The sequence below is a fragment of the Acinonyx jubatus genome, chromosome B2 (assembly GCF_027475565.1).
Source record: "Acinonyx jubatus isolate Ajub_Pintada_27869175 chromosome B2, VMU_Ajub_asm_v1.0, whole genome shotgun sequence".
Taxonomy (NCBI): Eukaryota; Metazoa; Chordata; class Mammalia; order Carnivora; family Felidae; genus Acinonyx; species Acinonyx jubatus.
Window position 1 is genome coordinate 12,475,933 of NC_069385.1, and position 20,745 is coordinate 12,496,677.

A 20,745-nucleotide genomic window follows, 5' to 3' on the forward strand; every position below is an offset into this window, starting at 1 on the left:
AGAAATTCTTCTAAGTTCTTCACTGGCTCATTTAGTCCCTACAGCAGCCCCAACAGGTAGGTGTGGTTATTAACCCCATTTTACAGATGAGAAACCTGGAAGATTATACCATCATGGAGGTCCCACAGCGGGACTTCCCAGGAACTGGCCCCAGAGCTCCTTTTCTTTTTTAAATTTATTTATTTTTGAGAGAAAGTGAGAGAGCAGGGGAAGAGCAGAGAGAGAGAAGGAGAGAGAGAATCCAAAGCACATGGCAGAGCCTGATGTGGGGCTCAGACTCGTGAACTGCAAGATCATGGCCTGAGCCAAAATCAAGAGTCATGAGCTTAACCCACTCAGCCACCCACTGAGCACTCGCTCTTAACCACGCCACTGAGTTATTAGATCTGAATGCAGGAAGCCACAGAAAACCCATGTGCATTAACCAAGGGAGCTTCTACGCTTAAAATCTGCGGTAACAAGAAACCGAGCCTACCTGGAGAACTTTGCCATTTATGAGAAAAGTACCCAGTTAATTCTCCAAATGCCACGTAAAATAACTTAATATTAGTATATTCTTTTATGTCACAGTAAGAGGAAATAACAGTACACATTTCACTAGTTTAGAGTAAGAGGGGAAAATGAAACTAAATATCCCTCGACTTTAAAACATTACTCCAAAAATGCCTGCAAGTACACAGCTTTCCATTAAGAAGCCAGTGAAGTATTATAGGTAGAAGTTGTTAAGGATCTACTCTGATAATTAGATAGGAGTGCCTTATAGTTATCAGACGCAGTCTTCAAGCAAATTCTAACATGCTCACAAGTATGTTCTCTTGTTCAAAAATCTTCATCCAGAAAAACACTTCCGAGCACTTCTCATGTGCCGAGCCCTGCCACCCAAATACGGCTGATGAGGTCACCATCCCTCTGCTTTGCAAAAACCTCTTCCACTGATACTAAAGAAGCACCAGCCTGCTCTCACCCACGCTGCGAACGAATGCGGTCCACGGCATGCCTGTCTTACTCTCTGAGTTAGGAGTCCTCATTCACACAAGTGTAAATGTTTTAAAACGCTATTTCATGCTAGCCAGCCTCACTTCTTCCTTCAAAACCCAATCTGAATCTGGACAAACAAGTTCAGATCATGGGATCCAGTGCAGCACAGAAGCCAAGAGAAAAAGAGGCCGGCAGGGCTCTGCCCCCAGCAACAACATCACCGGGACACCACTTTCTCCCTCCGTGGTACTTAATGATCTCAAGAAGCATGAGCAATCTTTCTCCCTGCAAACAAAAGGCACCCACACTAAGGCTGAGAGAGGCTCTTGGAAGAAGGAAAAACATGAGCAGGTATCCAGCCAGAGCCGCTTCTGCAGGGCTGAGCCAGTCTCCTTTGCCGGCCACGGATGCAGTGAGAAACGATGCCCCCAAACGTTTCCATCAGGAAACGCCTGAGGGCCGCTGTGATGCCATGACCTGGGGATCTGAGGACCAGGGTCAAGGTGACAGATCCACGCCAGCTCTGCCCAGTCCAAATTCTTTCCGACAGGTTAACATTTACTTCCCAGTTTCCTTATCACTGTACTCCCAGCAGCCGTGGTTTGAATCATTACATCTAGAGGAAACGAACACGATTTCGGGCAGGTGCCAAGCTGCCGCCAAGCCTCACACCCTATCGACAACAGACCGCAGCTCTACCGTGACAGTGTGAAACCAAAAGAGCCCCAGGCCGGGATGTAAAGCGACAGGCACAAATTGTGTTGCCATCAAATTTAAAGAACAGCAAATCGGCCGTAAACCTGTTACCTCAAAGTTCTCTTCATCTGTGGCTCGAACACTGGGGAGGTAAGTTGGATGGAAAGGGGCCCATCCGAGTCAGTGCCGCCTCCTGCCCCCGCCGCCCCCACACTGCATTTCGGCCATCAGCCCTGCCCTGTCCCCGCCAGGAGCCGGAGTTGGCCTGGAAGTCTGACAGCGGAAGTTCTTCTCACCACGGTAGGAGAAGGAGAAAACGAACTGGAACAGCAGTGGGGGGACAAGAACAGGTGAGGTACTGCTAGAAATATCACCAGCGGACAAAAGAATCAGTCGCCTTCCCTCAAAGCCACCTTTTCTTTGACGCCCTCTCAACCCACACGCATCACATCATCCTCATCTGCCCTATCACATGGCAGAACCACCAGAAATCCCAAATTACTCCGTGAACCCCTCTCCCGATGCCGTGCGTTCTGAGGGATTAACTCTTCAACCTTGCCAGCTGCCCTACCCAGAAGTCCCCTGTGAGCCACGTGAAAAGCCACTCATTGGAGAAGACACAGAGAGAGCAGAATTACCTCTGTTAAAGATTTATTACATCCTCCAAGCCCTAGAAAACGTTTCTACCTTTAGCATACTTTATATTCAACACAGGTACACAGCCAGTGTGCTCCTAGCTGCTCTGCCCAGAACACTGTCTCCAATTTATTTACACAAACACTTCGAAGATAATTTTAAAATTCTGCTTAAATGTGCAAGTGTGTATACATACATACACACACGTGTGTGTGTGTGTTTAACAAGAATTAAACCAAATAGTTAAGTCTCAACATTACAACTTGGATTCTAAGCCAAGAAAGTTGAACTCAACCCATTGAATTCCCAGAGGAAAGAGGTGTAGACAGCCACATGGAAAAGGTTATGCTGGGAAAAAAAAACATCTTTATCGCATGCCTTTCCTTGGCTGCAAAGGAAAGGAAGGAATGTGTACTTGATAACATTTACACTCACAAAGCACCCTTTATCCGTGGGTCCTGAGGTGTTTTATGAGCAACCTCGACACAGCAGTGCGCAGGCAGGAGTGTCAATCCTGGAAATGTCGAACAACTCAGGACCACGCCTGCCGCGGAAGTCCCTGGGGTAGCCTCCACGATGGAAAACAAGAACCCAGACGGGAGCTCTTCCAACAGTGAGTGATACCTGCCTGAATCTCTCCCAGGAAACCTCCGACAATCTGGCTTTGCACAAGCGTCTGCAGGAGCAGGGAACTCGGGAAGATGGTGTCCCTTCCACTTGCTCATGACTCTGGTCACGGTTGTATTTTTTTTTTTTTTTTTTTTACACTAATTCAGAATCTGCTTGCCTTCCATCTATTCGTGCCATCCCAACCTCTGGAGAACCAGAACAAATTCAGTGTCTCTTCTATAGGACTGCTGCTCTCCGCCACGCCAGTCCTTATTTTCTGCAAGCTCAATGATCCTGGATCCTTACACCATCCCCCATATAGCATGGCTCTAAATCCCTCTGGTGTTCACCGACGGCCTCATTTCTTACAGCAGGTTATGGACACACAAACACACACCGTCACCAGCTCCCCACCACAGCCCCACTGGGTGTACCCTGGGCGATTTTCAGAGCCATTAAGACAGGCAGGGAACAACTTCCCAAAGCATCGATTTTATTTATTTTCTAATGTTTAAGTTTGAGACAGAAAGAGCCTGAGCAGGAGTTGGAGAGGGGCAGAGACAGGGGAAGACACAGAATCCGACGCAGGCTCCAGGCTCTGAGCTGTCAGCACAGAGCCCGATGCGGGGCTCGAACCCACAAACTGCCACATCATGACCTGAGCCAAAGTCGGCTACTTAACCAACTGAGCCACCCAGGTGCCTCCAAAACCATCAGTTTTAACAAACAGGTTTTACATTGAAAAATAAACATAAGTAAATACAATAAATAAATAAATACAATAACTAAAAAATAGATACATGTCACATTATGGAGTGGAGTGCAACTCTTTCAAACATCATGCAGGAAGGAGGCAGCTTCAGACTGTGATTCATAAACAATTTCATAGGCTCACTCCCCCAGAGGGGACATTTTCGCTCCCCTCTCCAGTCAAAAACACCTCCGGTGGACCCTATTCAAGAACCCTCATCTTGTTTGCTAACAGGTCTCCTGCACTATCTTGCCCCCAAGGACAGAAATGGCAGGTCCCCCCAGGGCAGAGGAAGGAGAGACTGATGTGGTTGTAGAACATGGGACATCTCTAGAGTGGGAGAGAGCCAAAGCATAAGAGACTCTTAAAAACTGAGAACAAACTGAGGGTTGATGGGGGTGGGAGGGAGGAGAGGGTGGGTGATGGGTATTGAGGAGGGCATCTTCTGGAATGAGCACTGGGTGTTGTATGGAAACCAATTTGACAATAAATTTCATATATTAAAAAAAACAAAAAAAAGAACATGGGACATCTCTAATGATGAAGCCAAAGATCACATTTACTCTTTTAAACCACATTTACTTTTATCTTGACTTCATCACATTGGAAACCATTCAATGAACGGCCTCCAGACCAAACCCCCAAGTCTCCTTCACTTGTAATACCCTGGAGCCACATCTCCCTATCCTGTTCTTGGGTGGTTACATGATTATGAACCCTCTGAGCATAACCTATCCCTTCGAACTGTATCTTGCTAGATTCATCCCCTTATCCCAACTTTCCAAATCTTGTTCATCATCCTGTATAAGAACCCGTCTCCCCAGTATGCCCAAGCCAGCTAAGCTCTTGGCCTTCCTCAGCCACCACGTATCACAAGGATCTAAATCCACAGCCGGAAAAGAGGACCGCGGTCTGTGCTGGGCGCTGGGTCGCGGATTTTACAAACCTTCCAGTTTGCTAAGGGAAGATGTCACTTAAGGACAAGATACCTTCCAAAGTGCATCCTACCCAGAGAGGCTTATGGGTAATTAGGAAATGGCACCAGCTCCCCAAGGCTGGGGTGGGGGCGTCTTATGATATTTACATAGTGAGTGAAGAAAGGTAGAAAGAGGCACTGTGGAGGGTTCCAGGCCTTTCACACATATCCTCTGCAGACACGATTCCTAGTTCCACTTTCTCCCAGGATAGGGAAGGATGTCACCAGATAAGGATAAGATAGGGAAGGGCGTCGCCAGGCTTGGCTTTGAATGCCACACTCAGTTCCTCAGACAGAGTCACAAGACGGTTGTGCAGAAATGCCAGCGGCTGTGAGGCTGCTCCTCCTGTTCGCATCTGTGTAAATCATCTTTACATCTGTGTAAATCCACACTGTATCGACTTAGAGCCTCGCTCTTCCTCAGGACATTTAGATAGCTTCAAATCTATACGCCCATAATGAGCAAGGCAATTACAATTTTTAAGTGGCAATGCCTGCAAGAAATTTTCCTCATCTTAACAAATTCTTACTCCCATTTCCTTCACATTAAAAAGAAGACATTTGTTTGTGATAACAATTAGACTTTCTTAGTTTATAAAGGGTAGAGCACACAAATCAAATAATCCAGAGGAAATTCTTCATCATACAAGCTGAGGAGGATACTTCTCTGGAGTTCTGAACATGTGCAGTTCCGAATATGGTTACTTATTTGCAATATTTTTACACCCAGAGGTAGGAAAGGTATTAAACAATGGTACAGAAATACCTATAAAGTAATAAGCTATAACCATTAAATTCAATCATTATGTATCGGAATGAATAACATATGTGAGTATTACATAATCCGTATCATCTAGGTTTGAGAAAGTATTTGTAGCAAAGCATGCTGGGAATTCTGCATCAAATCCCTTCACATTGATGCAAACTAACCCTGGACTGAACGGCACTTCCTAGGAGAGAGGGCAGCTGGGCAAAATGATCCCAGCGGCCCTCGAGTCAACAATGCGCTTACCTTTCAGCGTCACCCAGTATTGTTTCCACTTCCTCCGAGCCACCAGTTCTAGCTTCCTTTCCTTCTGCAAAGTGACCAGGGGTTTGAAGAACAGCCATCCTGCTTTCCGGACCACTCCTTGCTCCTTCTCAAAGAGCAGATCAAGTTGCTCCAAAGAGCTGAGTGACCCGCTGCTGGAGTCGGCGGTTTCCGTGGATGTTTCTGGGTTCTCTGTGTTGGTTCTGCTCATTTCCAACTCCCGCATGAAATTCTCATAAATGTTCTGTTGGAGGGGATCGCTGCCAATTGCATGAGTGGATTCGCTTCTCTGGGACAGGATCTGAGCTGAGCCCCCTGACCACAGCGAAGCAGACACCGGGAAGGGCCCCTGCACATCTGCATTCAGTCCATCTGAGCGGCTGTCAAAGTAGTCACTGCCTTCCTTGGACCTCGGCTCCTGCGAGCAATGCAGACGAACACCCATCAGAGGTTACATACATCCACAGTATCCCTTCCCAAACACTGCAAACGTGTCTTACTGTCGGTTGCTAATGCTGCTGCCTCCAAGCAACATTCTTTTAACAAAAATGCACCTTCAATCATCAAGTCACCAAACCAGAAGGAACTGTAGAAACAGTGTTGCCCAACTCAATCTACAGCCAATAGAGTCAATGCTTCAAGATATAAACAAAAAATCACTGACTATCCTAAGTCTAATCTATGCTGAGCATCAAGAAGTTAACTAGCATATTTAAAACACATCAGCGAAGATTTCTAGGCTGACATTTCTTCTGTGAATCAGTGTCTTCCTGGAAAGAATTCATGCTCTTGGCAGTCTGCCTTCCTCCTGGATCCCTTTAAAGCTAAGTAGAAAATCACTAGTTCCAGGGTCATAGGGTGGGGTAGGGAATAGGCATGCAGTGTTTTTAGGTGTTGTTATGCAAACTTCTCTTCCTCTGCCAGAAACACAGCCCCCAGCCTCTCACCGCCTCTACCCAAATCAAGACTGGAGGATCCCAGCACCTTATTTGCAACTTCAGGTAGTAAAAACCACACACCTGGAATTCCTGATCTACAAAGGGTATTTGCTACTAACTTGTTTTTCATAAATAGCATTTTTTAGTTAATTTGGGAATTTCTTTTTTGAAAAGAATATATTTCTTGAAAGGAATATATTCCTTACGCACATCCTTTTATTCGAACATCTATTTTGTTCTAGGCATTGGGGATACCAAAGACACGATTCTTAACTTTAATGTTTATGACAACATAAAATCAGACATAGGCAGCTGTAAGTAAAATTAATATTTATTTATGTAGTAACAACTGCCCCCTATTAGACTAAGTGCACCCAACACTGAAGCGGCCATGCACAGAGCTGAAAACATGAATGTTTCCTCATTTAGATGAGAAGTTATTTAATAAAAAGAACTTTCATACAGGCCATTCACTGGTAAACATCAGTAACTACATTTTTCAGCAGAAAGTGATCTTAATCTAAGATGCTAACATTTCCAAACTTAGAGCTTAGATTAAGGTAAGTCTGCAGAGGGATGCTAACCACACCATCTAATCAGCTACTAGTGGGCTTGCAATCGTTTCCTTATCCATTTCAATAAAAATGAAGGCAAACTCAATGAAGGACCATCGACAAAGGCCTTATCGTGAGTATTCCACTGTGTGGAGGCGTTTTCTTTTCAGAGATTCCATCCAGATATCAAGTAGCAAACACTTGCTATCTTTTGTAGGAAAATCAACCGAAGAGTGCTTCCAATACACCCAGGGGCTAGAAACAACGGAGCCCCAAGCACAGCGATTACTAACAAAAATATTATTTTCCACTTGTGTTTACACTGTGTCCCACAGTCATATTTATTTATACACAGATGCTTATGTAACGACAAATAAGCCAGCTGCAGCAGTGAGTCACTTAGAAACTTTCAAAATAGTACTCAGATTTTTTTTTAATTGTCACTTTGTTGCTCTTCAAAACACTCCTAACAGGTGAAGAAATACTGCTCATTTTAGTTAGTATTAACATCATTTCAGCTATGAATAGGACTCTGACTCACAGACCCCAAACACTGGGATACCTCTGATGCCCAGCAAGAGCTATAATGGGATGTTTGAAAATAAGCCGAAATCTGCCAGGGAAAGACACTCAGGTGCCAAACTTAAATGTGACCTATAAACATTCTTGACTGTGGTTTCTCACAAGAGAGTCTTCAAGTTGTAATGCTGACTTTTAAATGTGCCACCACAGCAAAGCAGGACAAATTTCCCCCCATAAAAAATAGGAAAATATTGTATTTTAGCATTTATAACCGATTCTTAGACATAAACATGAACCTTTCCAGTTTCTAATAAATGTCCAAAGCTTTCTATCTAGAATCCCAATAGGCAGTGACTAATTTTCAGGCTGATAAGAAGGAATGAATGAATGAATGTCCATCCCTAAAGGGGCTCACAGCTAGATTTCCTGATCACTGGGCTATGGGTGTGAAACTAAGGAGCCATGTTACACATGTACACAAAGCAGTCTGATTTCCATCTCCCCACAATCAGATAATCCTAAACAATGGATAATGGAACTTCATGACCAGAGCACTGCAGCAAAGAGTGCAAAGCTACTCCAGAGATGTCAGTCACTCCTCGGTGCTAAGGGAAAACTCTTGTATCGTCATTCCTCAATCTTCTAGGAAAATGTGCCCAATTCACACCTTGCCCTTCTTCACAGGCCTTTGTTCTTCATCACACAGGGACCATTAGTTCTTTGTGACTATGCAAGCCCTCAAAGAGCAGTGAGCTCCAAAATCAGGAGGGCCCGGAACCAGCGTGTCTGCATCCTGAATCTTCTCCACTACAAACTCTGCAGTACTTGTCGATGCACCCACCAAATACGCCTGGCCCTCCCCTAGGGCACGTGGCAAGGTGATCTTTCTCTTTCTCTTCCTTTCCATCTTTCTCTTCCTCCCTCAGAGTTAGGTATGGCCACGAGACTTGCTTTGGCCAATAAATGTGAACAGAAGTAAAAAGTGGAAGCTTTAGGGGCGCCTGGGTGGCTCAGTCAGTTAGGCGTCAGACTTCAGCTCAGGTCATGATCTCACAGCTCGTGAGTTCAAGCCCCGTGTCAGGCTCTGTGGTGACAGTTCCAAAGCCTGAAGCCTGCTTCAAATTCTGTGTCTCCCTCTCTCTCTGCCTCTCCCCTGCTCATACTCTCTCTCTCTCTCAAAAATAAACATTAAAAAAAATTATTTTTTTAAGTGGGAGCTTTAAAAGCCAACACATGGTTTTCTTTCTCTTTCTGCTACCATGGCTTGTGGTGTTCCAGATGGAACTACTCTGCAGACCTGGGGTGCCAGAAAGGAACAATGCAGAACAGAGTGACAACACAGGAAAGAAACTTTGCTTGTGTTAAATCTCAGAGACGTGAGAGCATTCTGTTACCTCATCATAACCTAGACCCAGCCTGACTGACAGAACTGAAAATTCATCCAGGACAGGAACAAGGACTCTCAGTACAGCTCCAGGAACACGAAGAGCGTATTGGCATCAAACACATACTTCTTTCCAGCATGTGTTCTCCTCCCTCCCTCCCTCCCTCCCTCTCTCTCTCTCTCTCATTAGTATGATATTCTTTTTCAGTTGTATATGTTCTTTTACCAATTTACCTTATTTTAGGGTCTAACTCACCAGACTGGTTGAAAGCCCTATAAAAAAGGGGGGGGGGCTGCTGCTCCTTTTATATCTCTTTTTGAAAAGTCAAAACAAGTATGTCTCTCCATCACGGTAAGGGTTTCTGGACCTTAGTCCTGCTGGCAGACAGAAGTTCGCTCGCATGTGAGCGAGAGATATGCATTTGTTGGGTGCTGTGTTGTAACATACAGTCGGAAACTTTACTCCCATGCACAGACTACATTTTTAAGGATCTATACCTGATCTTTGTCATAAATTGTGAACAAAAAACAAAGGGGGGGGGGGAAGGCCAATGGGAGTGGCCTACTTGCCAGAAACACTCATCTTGCTCACCTTCATAGATCAAAAGTGGGAACGCAAGCATAACTAACAAGCTACGTTCAAAGGACACTTTTTAAAACTCCAAAGTAGTTTATTTTAATATTCAGTAAGCCCAAAGTAATATTATTTTTAATATTTATTTAATATATTTAATATTCAGTAAGCCCAAAGTTACTAGTGGCTATCAACAATATCTTGGCCATGTGGCAAAGTGGAAAAAGCTCACCTACAAGGCTTAGCAGAAATGGTTTCGGCCCTGGCTTCTCCAACAATTAGCCTAGTGTCTTCAGGGAGGACCTTCAAATTCCTTGAACCTTACTGTCTTCATTTTTAAAATGAGGGGGAAGTCCTTTCTAGCTTTCAAATTTGAATTTTTTGATTATATAACCATCATGTTCTTTTTCTTTTTTTTTTAATGTTCATTTATTTTTGAGAGAGACAGAGAGAGAGAGAGAGAGAGAGAGAGAGATAGTGCAAGTGGGGGAGGGGCAGAGAGAGGGGGGAGAGAGGGAAAGGGAGAAAAGGAGAAGGGGGAAGGGGGGAGGGGGAGGGGGAGAGAGGGGGAGGAGGGAGAGGAGGGAGAGGAGGGAGAGGGAGAGGGAGAGGGAGAGGGAGAGGGAGAGGGGAGAGGGAGAGGGAGGAGGGAAGGAGAGGAGGGAGAGGAAGGAGAGGAGGGAGAGGGAGGGAGAGGAGGGAGAGGAGGGAGAGGGAGAGGAAGGAGAGGGAGGAGGGAGAGGAGGGAGAGGAGAGGAGAGGAGGGAGAGGAGGGAGAGGAGGGAGAGGAGGGAGAGGAGGGAGAGGAGGGAGAGGAGGGAGAGGAGGGAGAGGGAGAGGGGAGAGGGAGAGGGAGAGGGAGAGGGAGAGGGAGAGGGAGGGAGAGGAGGGAGAGGAGGGAGAGGAGGGAGAGGGAGAGGGAGAGGAAGGAGAGGGAGAGGGAGAGGAAGGAGAGGGAGAGGAAGGAGAGGGAGAGGGAGAGGAGGGAGAGGAGGGAGAGGAGGGAGAGGAGGGAGAGGAGGGAGAGGGAGAGGAGGGAGAGGAGGAGAGGAGGGAGAGGAGGGAGAGGAGGGAGAGGAGGGAGAGGGAGAGGGAGAGGGAGAGGGAGAGGGAGAGGGAGAGGAGAGGGAGAGGGAGAGGAAGGAGAGGGAGAGGGAGAGGAAGGAGAGGGAGAGGGAGAGGAAGGAGAGGGAGAGGAGAGGAAGGAGAGGGAGAGGGAGAGGAAGGAGAGGGAGAGGGAGAGGAAGGAGAGGGAGAGGGAGAGGAGGGAGGGAGAGGGAGAGGAGGGAGAGGGAGAGGAGAGGAGGGAGAGGAGGGAGAGGAGGGAGAGGAGGGGAGGAGGGAGAGGGAGAGGGAGAGGGAGAGGGAGAGGGAGAGGGAGAGGGAGAGGGAGAGGAGGGAGAGGAGGGAGAGGGAGAGGAGGGAGAGGAGGGAGAGGAGGGAGAGGAGGGAGAGGAGAGGAGGGAGAGGAGGGAGAGGGAGAGGGAGAGGAGAGGGAGAGGGAGAGGAAGGAGAGGGAGAGGGAGAGGAAGGAGAGGGAGAGGGAGGAGAGGGAGAGGGAGAGGGAGAGGGAGAGGGAGAGGGAGAGGGAGAGGGAGAGGGAGAGGGAGAGGGAGAGGGAGAGGGAGAGGGAGAGGGAGAGGGAGAGGGAGAGGGAGAGGGAGAGGGAGAGGGAGAGGAGAGGGAGAGGGAGAGGGAGAGGGAGAGGGAGAGGGAGAGGGAGAGGGAGAGGGAGAGGAGAGGGAGAGGGAGAGGAGGGAGAGGGAGAGGAGGGAGAGGAGGGAGAGGGAGAGGAGGGAGAGGGAGAGGAAGGAGAGGGAGAGGGAGAGGAAGGAGAGGGAGAGGAAGGAGAGGGAGAGGAAGGAGAGGGAGAGGGAGAGGAGGGAGAGGAGGGAGAGGAGGGAGAGGAGGGAGAGGAGGGAGAGGGAGAGGGAGAGGGAGAGGGAGAGGGAGAGGGAGAGGGAGAGGGAGAGGGGAGGGAGAGGGAGAGGGAGAGGAGGGAGAGGGAGAGGAGGGAGAGGAGGGAGAGGGAGAGGGAGAGGAGGGAGAGGGAGAGGGAGAGGAAGGAGAGGGAGAGGAAGGAGAGGGAGAGGGAGAGGGAGAGGAAGGAGAGGGAGAGGGAGAGGAGGGAGAGGAGGGAGAGGAGGGAGAGGAGGGAGAGGAGGGAGAGGGAGAGAATATCCCAAGTAGGCTCCATGCTGTCAGAGCAGATCCAGACACAAGAGCTTGATCTCAAGAACCATGACACCATGACCTGAGTCAAAATCAAGAGTCAGAGGCTCAGCCAACAGAGCCACCCAGGTGCCCCGTAACCAGTCTGTTCTTAACTCCACAGGCTTACAAACCATTCAGAGTTAAGTCTCTGGATGATACAGACTTGAAGGAGGGCATCGCCCACGGGTGCAACGGGCAGTGACGGTGTGACAGGGGCAGAACGTGGCCAATACGCAGGGGCTGCTGGTCTGCTACTGAGCTACCCTGAACCTGAATGAGGCTCAGTAGAGGCGTGTGTAAGCCAGACCACAAACGTAGACAGATGAGAAACACACCCTATGCAAACAAGAGATGTGGAATAACTGGCTCAAGGCCAGGATCAATTAGGGGTCACAATGAATGCCGACTGAACAGAAGTCAGCAACAGAACACCTGAATCAAAAAGGGACAAAGGTTCTCAGTGTGGGATTACAGCCCCAGAGAAAGCAGAGGACTATTTCGAAACCCCATTAGGCTCAACTGCCATCAGCTCTTTGGGAACCAGGAGCAGAGAGAAAAGGTCAAATCTCCACTCGGCGAGGCTTAGCATAAAGTGAATAAGGAGTCAGCAAATGACTACATTTGGGGATATGAAGAGTTCCATAGCAGGAGGGTGATCTGTTCTTTATCTCTGGGTAAAGGGGGAGCCGAGGACAACAAATCACAGCACGGAAGGGGTGGTGATATGCTTCACGCGTGAGAAGGGAGTAACTAGCGGGAAGTTTTATGGATCTGAAACCATCTACTCAGGGAAGTTCTATTATTTTTCACCCCTGAAGCTCTATAAAATTTTGCAATTAGACACTGATCCAAGATGGATGAAATGCAGTTTTACTAGAGACAAATTGCCCAAATTCTCTTCAACAATGTGACTTACACTGGGCGAGTTTTAAAAAAAAAGGGGGGGGGGAGAACTTTCTCCCTTCTACAAGAAACAAACAAAACAGAAAAGTCAAGAGCAAAAGAACTGAAAACCTAGCAGTTGCCACTAGAACCTAAATAGGCAACCTATTATACTTTCCTTCCTGGTGACTAAGCCACTCTGTTTTCCCATGACAACTTTATACATCATTATTACATGTAAGTATTATCATCATCGCAATGCTTATTTTGTCAGGCATTATCATATTTTTGCTATTACACATTCTTGGGTACATGATGTTTTCAAAACTGTTTGCTATCCCCATTAGAAAGTGGTGAGATTATACAAATAGCTCATCAACTTTTTTTTTTTTTAATGTACCAACTTAAGTCTAGAAATTTTAATTTCCCCAAAGTAATGTCAAGTTCAGGAAGGCTACTCATCCCCAAATAACAACATTCTATCTCTCCTTTTTGTTTAGACTTCGAGAGTGAACTCTAGCAAGATTCCCAGATGACTAATTCACTGGGGAATTCTCTGCAAAGCTATAATTTGTTTTTTCATTTTTTTTAAAAGACAGCAAGTGTGCACATGAGCAGGGGAGAGGGGTAAAGAGAGAATCTCAAGCGGGTTCCATGCTGAGGATGAGCCTGACACGGAGCTCAGTCCCACCGCCCCCAGATCATGACCTGAGCGGAAATCAAGAGTCGGATGCTCAAATGACTGAGTCACCCAGGCGCCCCACCCCCCCCACCCCCACGCTGTAGTTTCTAAGGACAGTTTGGCCACATCTCGGGGTGACGCCCGTGGAGTTCACACCAGAGCCCAGGAGGTAAGGTTGCACAGAATCAGAGCCTGAAGTTCTGGGTGAGGGGTAACAAGTGCCCTTCTGAAGCAAAAGAGAAACACCACCACCACCCACTGCCGCAAACAACAAGAGGAGCCCAGGCTGAGGCTAAACTCTGCACTTTCCTGAGCCTCCGGCCAGCAAACAGCCCCGTTTGACAGACAGGGGGCCTGCGGGAACCTTCCCTTCCGCGCCAGGGGCGGCTCACCTGGAGCTTCCGCTTCTTTCTGGAGAGGCTTCCGGTCCAGTCGCTGATGCGGCGCATGCGGGCTTTGAGCGTGTCCTTCTTGGAGGCGTCCTCCGCCGCGGCCTTGGACTTGCGGCAGGGGAGGGTGAAGGACGCGTACGGCCCCGGGTCCCTGCGCTCCACCCGGGACGGCACGTCCATGTCCGAGGCGAAGGACACGCGGTGGCTGAGGCCGGCGCGCGCGCCCACGAACTCGCCGGAGAGCCGGAGGCCCGCGGCCGCGGGGCTGGCGTCCGGGGAGAGGTCGCGCAGCGAGGACAGGGAAGAGCTCTGGTTGAAGGGCTTCGGGGCCCTGGGCGGGAGGTCGGCGCCCAGGGGGGGGGCGGGCGTGCCGGGCGCCGGCAGGGAGCCCTCGGCCTCGCTGGCCTCGCTGGCCTCGCCCACGGGGCCCCAGGGGGAGTCGTACCAGGACGACTCGGAGCTCAGGGAGCTGCCCTTGCTGGAGCGCGGCTGCGAGTCCGGGGGCGAGTCGGGCCCGGGGCCCGGGCTGGGCGAGTAGCGCAGCAGCCGCACCGGGCCGCCCGCGTCCCCCGGGGCCCCCTCGGCCTCCTGGCCGCCGCCGTTGTGGAACTCGACCCGCAGGCAGCCGTCCAGCTTCCCCAGCGTCTTGATGAGCACCCTGGGGCTCTTGCGGTCCTCGCCCGGCGGAGGCGGCGGCGTCGCCGCCACGCTCTCGTTGCCCCCGTAGCAGCTGAGAAGGTGCCCATTGCAGTCCCTCGAGGCCACGCGCTCCTCCGCCCGCTGGTGCGCCACGTAGTGGAAGCCGTTCTCCGGGGAGAGGAAGTCGTTGCCCGAGGCGCTGGTCCGGTGCTTGGCGTACGCGCTGCCTTTGGGGGCCTTGCACGTGGCTCCGCCGGCCCTCGAGCCATAAGGCTGATTACTCTTGCAGTGAGACAGGCAGCTCCGGGCCAGGGACCGGGACTTGTAGCCCGCGCCGCCGCTGCCGGGCCCCCACCCGTGCAGTGACTTGTCGTCTTTCGCGTGAAGGCCGCGTATTTTCAGTGAGCAAGGCTTTTGCTTAGCACCAGTGACAGCGTTGCCGTGATTCTTGGATCCTTGAAGGGTGTACTGACTCTCCGAGTTCCCCATGTTAACCTAAATGAAGAAGAGCGGCTTCAGTGAGAAACAGGACCATTATGACAGAATTTTCTTTTAAAAAAAAAAAAAGCCCCACACGTTACAGAGTGACTAAGCGACGTTTCTGCTGTGTCTCCTACAACTCAGAAAAGCAGGGACACAAGTTGCTTACCGAACTGGTCTTCTACATGCCATGCAGGTTATCAGCCAAGTGGATAATACTGCATGCCCACGTGCTAGTTAACTTTAAAACAGGTAATTGGTTGTATGATGTTAATTCGGAAGCTGAACGGGCACAAAGATAAGCTTAAGGCGGAGACCCCCCCTTGAGGCTCGGTGTTGGGAGGTTCTGAATAAAGGATTCTTGAAGGGGAAAATGAGGGAAAAGCACCTGTCACTCCAGTACACTGATTTGTCAGTGATTAGAGAGATTTTCATTCCATACAAAGTACCAGGAGAGCTAACGCCAGTTAGCTAGTATAAGAGATTACTGCTCAAAACTGCCAAGTTTGTAAGAACAGGAGTCCAGGTACCACACTCTGTTGGAGCTTGGGTCTATCACACAGAGTAGGAACGACAAAAGGAGTCCCCAAAGAGGAGGCTGAGATGAAGAATGGGGGCGGCAGGGGGAGGGGGAGAGAATAAAAGCTCTCATTTGGGGCAGAAAGACATTTTCATAAAGCTAATCTCTAGTGCTTCTCAAGCCTTTACGGGTCCTCACTTTAGAACATGATGAGAAAAAATAGTTTGAAGCTGACTTATCGGAAACCGTGCGACTCTTTTTAAAGCCCCACTTTTCTCAATGAGTCTGTTAAGCCAAACAGGCGAGTTGAAATCAGATCTCAATCTTCCCCCTTGGCGTTTCATTCTATCTAGTAGATCACTATTTGAGGCAAGCTGGGGGTCATGTTCTCAGGTCCCTTTCAAAATGAATTTAGTAGGTTTTTAATTGTAATGTTTTTCCGCCTAAGAATGTACAGCCACAAAACAAAAGTCAAATGAATTGACTTTTCTTTGGTGGGAGCTAAGCATACACATATCAAAACAAAAATGACCAGATCAAACAACTGAAGTCACTCCTTACCTTAATCACAGTCTTGCAACTTGAGGTGAACCACAACTCATCTGAGCCGGCTGTACCTGAAGTCTAGTCTGTGCTCTGAGGGAGATTAATAGTCAGAAGGCTTCACGGGGTCCTGGGAACAAGGCAGCATGGTTAACAAGTATGGGAAGGGAGTCCATGAAATGATCCTGAAAAACAGAAATACAAGGGAACCGTTGAGCATTTTACACCAAGCTTCCAAAAAGGTACAAACAAAGGTTTCATATAAATTCTACCAAGAAACAACCAGTGTCCAGAATCACTGTCAAAATAACAGATGAAATGTCTATAAACCGCTTGATTCATCAGAGGTGCTGGAAGATGTAAAGGAAGCTAGAACTGCCCACCCACTCTTGTAAAGGCCATTAATTCAACACACAGTCTGCAGTCCAATGTGCGCCTTTGTTTCAGGGGCGGGCAGGTGAAGGCTCTAGCATGAGTCACGGCTCATCTGTCACCACCGTCAGGAAAACAACTTGCAGCTTCTGCACACGGACAGGACTTCAGGAGCATCATCCTGATATGAAAACAGTTCATTGTTCTCGATTTGACTCAGCGGTGAAAACAAAACCCACAACGCGGAATCACAGTAAAATAGTCCTTGGCCGCAACAACTTGTGTTACGGAGGTTGACCCCACGAAGGAGATTCAGAGTTGTTCCGCAGCATATGTTTGGGCCTCTCCGCACAAGAAGTAGGGGCACGAGGCCCAACTTGGAGGGAAGGGGCAGGCTGGATGAGCTGCCATCTGGCAGTGCTCGCTCCCAGGACACAAAGCCTGAGTTTTCTCTGCAGACATAGACAGCAGAGCAGTGACGGTTTAATGGTGACTTCTTTCCCTTTCAAAAACGGAAATTATTTGTAATTGTGTTACGATACACATAGCAGAAAACTTACCGTCTTAACCACCATAAAGAGTACAGTTAGTGGTGCCAAGTACATTCACACTGTTACGCATACAATCTCCAGAACTCTTCATGTCCTGAAACTAAAGCTCTGTGCCCAGTAAGCAACAATTCCCCACCTCCCTCTCCCGAGCCCCGGCACCTACCATTCTATTTCCTGTCTCCATGAATTTGATACCCTAGGTATCTCACGCAGGTACACTCACACGGCATCTGTCTTTTTGTGACGGGCTTATTTCACTTAGCATAATGACTTTAGGGTTCATCCGTGTTACAGCGTGTGTCAGAATTTCCTCCCTTTTTAAGGCCAAGTAATATTCTCTCATACGTATGGGCCACATTTCGTTTTGTCTCCTTATCCGTCAGTGGACGCATCGATTGCTTTCCACCTGGTGGCCACTGTGAACCATGCAGCTATAAACGTGGGGGGGGACAAACATCTCTCTCAGACCCTGCTTTCCCACAAGTGAAGCTGCTGGTTCATATGGTAATTCTATGTTTTATTTTTTGAGGAACCACCATCCCATTTTCCACAGTGGCTCCACCATTTTACATCCCCACCAACTGCATACAGGATTCCAATTTCTCTACGCTTTGACCAGCACTTGTTATTTCTCTGGCGTTTTGATAGTGGCCATCGACAGGTACAAGATGAGACCATATCTGGTTTCACTGTGCCTTGTCTCCAATGATTAGTGATGCTGACCATCCTTTTATTGGCACACAGCTTGTGTAACTCCTTCGGAGAGTTCAATAGTGACTTTTAAAATTAATGAAGCACTGGCCCTGGCCCCAAGTTTCTCCAATAAGACCAGAGACCCAAGTCTTCCTGAGGCCATACACACACATAGATTTTAAAATTGGGGGACAGGGGGATGCCAGAAAGATTTTTCACTTTGGGACTGGCAGGAGGATCCAAGAGCTCGTTTCAGGCCACCGGCTCAGTAATGTGGCCCCAAATGGCACCTGCTATGCTACCGACCACTTATCTTTTTAGTGGGCGGCTCTCACAAATATCTGAAAGAGGGAATAACCCACTGGTCGGGATGCCACTGAAACGTGGCCCCCGTGACCGCTGTGAGTCCGGAGCTAGATCACAAGAACCCCACCTTTTAAAAGCTCACAATAGGAGGTGTCAGTATTTCTTCAGCTCCATCTTTTTTAAACGTAGGGAACTACAAGTGGCCAGCGTTGCCCCTGGCTGTCACCACTGGGACCTCTCCCACGAGCTGACTGCAGGGAGACTCTGTGCTTGTTTATTTTCCTCAAGACCAAGGCCCGGGGATGACCCCAAAGGTGAAAGGCTCCAGGGTCCCTCACCCACAGCCGGCCCAGCTTTGTCAGGCCCTTCTGATCTGAAGGTCACATGCCTGAAGACAGGCACACACAGCCCTGGTGTCAAGCTCTCCAACATAATTGACACAAAACTGCCATTGAGAGGCTCCCTCTGTCAGCTGCTCAAGACACACAAAGGCCAGGCTTCAAAGTCGCAGAATGGCCCCGGGATGGAAGCTTAGTCCCCAGCAACAGGTTACAACCTACATTCATCTTCCTGCTTTTGAAATTAAGCAGTTTCATTTTTATATCATGTTCTATTTGAAACACAGAGCCCTGGATCCTGTCCTTTACAAAAACGCTGTCCACCCAAGGCCTGCAACTTTGGGGCCCATACAGCATTCAAGAAGCGTTTGTTGAACTAAGTGAAAGCAACCTCACATACCAGAAGGCTGACTTGAGCACAAAGAGCAGGAATCATTCCCAACTGGGTCTGACCACAGGACTCACATAGACGCCCACGAGGAAACGTTGCAGTAATTAACACAGCACTGCCCAGAAAAAAGCAGAAGAGGGAGCAAAGAGGTGGAGAACAGTGTGCATTGTTACGTATGGTAATGCCTACCAGCTGTTCAACATCTTCAGCCAATCCTGGCAAAAGAAAACCAGCCTCAAACTGGAACGAGAAGAATAATGCAGTATTTATGAGGAATTTATTGACAGGAAGGGTAATCTCTGAGGGAAACGATTACCCCTGAGGAGTTTGGCAAACTGAACAGATACTTACTGGGCATGCTTCAGCTGTGGCTTTTGTCTGGAAAAAGGAGAATAAATAGGTCAAACGTTCAACACCCCTGACTCCTTTACTGAGGGCATTTTACGGTATTCAAGTTAAATACTTTTTCATTGTCGTTGATAGAAAGGGGGCTGAAAATACTCAAACAACAAATTTCCTGTGAACTTTTTTTTAAAAAAGAGACTAGTTCAAAGCTCCCAATATCTTTAAACAGAAAAAAATACATAGTAGTTATACTAATCTGCAATATGTATTAGAAATACTAACATGGAGTAACATGTATTAGGTATGCTAACCTACGATTTATGTCATTAGGTATGCTAATGTGCATTGGGGCCCACAGCTGACTGATGGAGAATTTAAGGGAAGTCATGTAGCAAATATTGTGTGCTGTATAAACAAGTTTTTAATAATTCTCTTATTTATTGCAAAATAAAATATTGCAATTTTTTTAAAAAATGGACAATCTCATGAACCTAAAAAACAACCACCTTGTCTTTTGCTCTCTGCATTCCCCAACCATATAAACCTGCTATGTTGCTTGTTGCTTTTTAAAAGCTGAAATCACAAATAAGAATGGATATTTTTGGTTCAACTTGTGATCAATTACCACCCCAGAAATGCCCAGCAATGTGAAGAAATTCACAAATACATCACTACAATACCAACAGCCACGGTGCCCTACCGAATTCCACAGCAAAACATCTTTCGGGGGAAATTCAAGATTTACCTTTTCTTTATTTGCCTTGAGCTTGGGCTTGAACTGATGTGTCAGATTCCCAAAGTCTCCATTTCCACGTAGTGTAGAGTTTACAGCAGAGGAAAGACTGCTTTGTCTCTGGCCTGAGCCAGCTGCTCAGAAGGAGCAACTAAAGAGGGTAAGAGCCAACCCCCCCCCCCCCGGGGGCCGGATGGTTCTGTGGGGAGGACCGGGGCTGAATGGGGACAGCAAGCAGAACAGAGGCGTGGGGACCCTGCACAAAAGCAGATTTACGGCTGGGCGAGGCAGTGAGGGAAGCTGACGTTCTACCACCATGAGACTCCAACAAGGCTTCTCACATAATTCCAGAGAGATTTTCATACTGGAATAGGAGCCTCATCCTTGTCCAAGGGCAACATTCCAGATGGTGATAAGAACTAGGAAAAAAGATAAGAATAGGACTAACCATCATTAACCATAACAATATCTACTTGGTTTCCTTCATTGGGGGGAAGGGGGAGAGGAATTCAATCATTAAAAAGACAAACCTCAGCATCCGACTCTGGTTTGTGTCAGAGAACCTGGGTTTAAGGCCTGTTTCCGTCTCTTAAATAGCACAAGTCTTTGGGCAAATTACTTATACTTTGAGTCTCATTTTCTCCACTTACAACTTGAGGATAAAAATATCTGACCTACCTATCTCACGGAGTGAGAACTGGGTGTGGAAATGTATGTGAAACCACCTAAAAAACTGAGAAATACAATACAAATATATAGCCCTCAGGGCGCCTGGGTGGCACAGTCGGTTAAGCGTCCGACTTCAGCCAGGTCACGATCTCGCGGTCTGTGAGTTCGAGCCCCGCGTCAGGCTCTGGGCTGATGGCTCAGAGCCTGGAGCCTGTTTCCGATTCTGTGTCTCCCTCTCTCTCTGCCCCTCCCCCGTTCATGCTCTGTCTCTCTCTGTCCCAAAAATAAATAAATGTTGAAAAAAAACATTAAAGAATACCTTAATATTAAAAAAAAACAAAACAAAA

At 48.0% G+C, this 20,745-nt stretch overlaps 1 protein-coding gene across 9 annotated transcripts in view; it reads right to left on the reverse strand.

Moving 5' to 3' along the window:
* Positions 1–20,745, reverse strand: part of TIAM2 (TIAM Rac1 associated GEF 2) — a 246,893-nt gene that overhangs the window by 95,311 nt on the left and 130,837 nt on the right. For 8 of the 9 annotated variants that reach the window (XM_053222048.1, XM_053222050.1, XM_053222049.1 and 5 more), the window contains 3 exons: positions 16,019–16,185; positions 13,819–14,952; positions 5,659–6,094 (listed from right to left, as the gene is read on the reverse strand). In XM_053222048.1, coding sequence (XP_053078023.1) covers positions 5,659–6,094; positions 13,819–14,946 — 1,564 coding nt within the window. In that variant the 5' untranslated portion in view covers positions 14,947–14,952; positions 16,019–16,185. Of the gene's footprint in view, positions 1–5,658; positions 6,095–13,818; positions 14,953–16,018; positions 16,186–18,660; positions 18,767–19,741; positions 20,149–20,745 lie in introns of all 9 variants that reach the window. The other variant, XM_027056574.2, reaches the window with a different exon arrangement.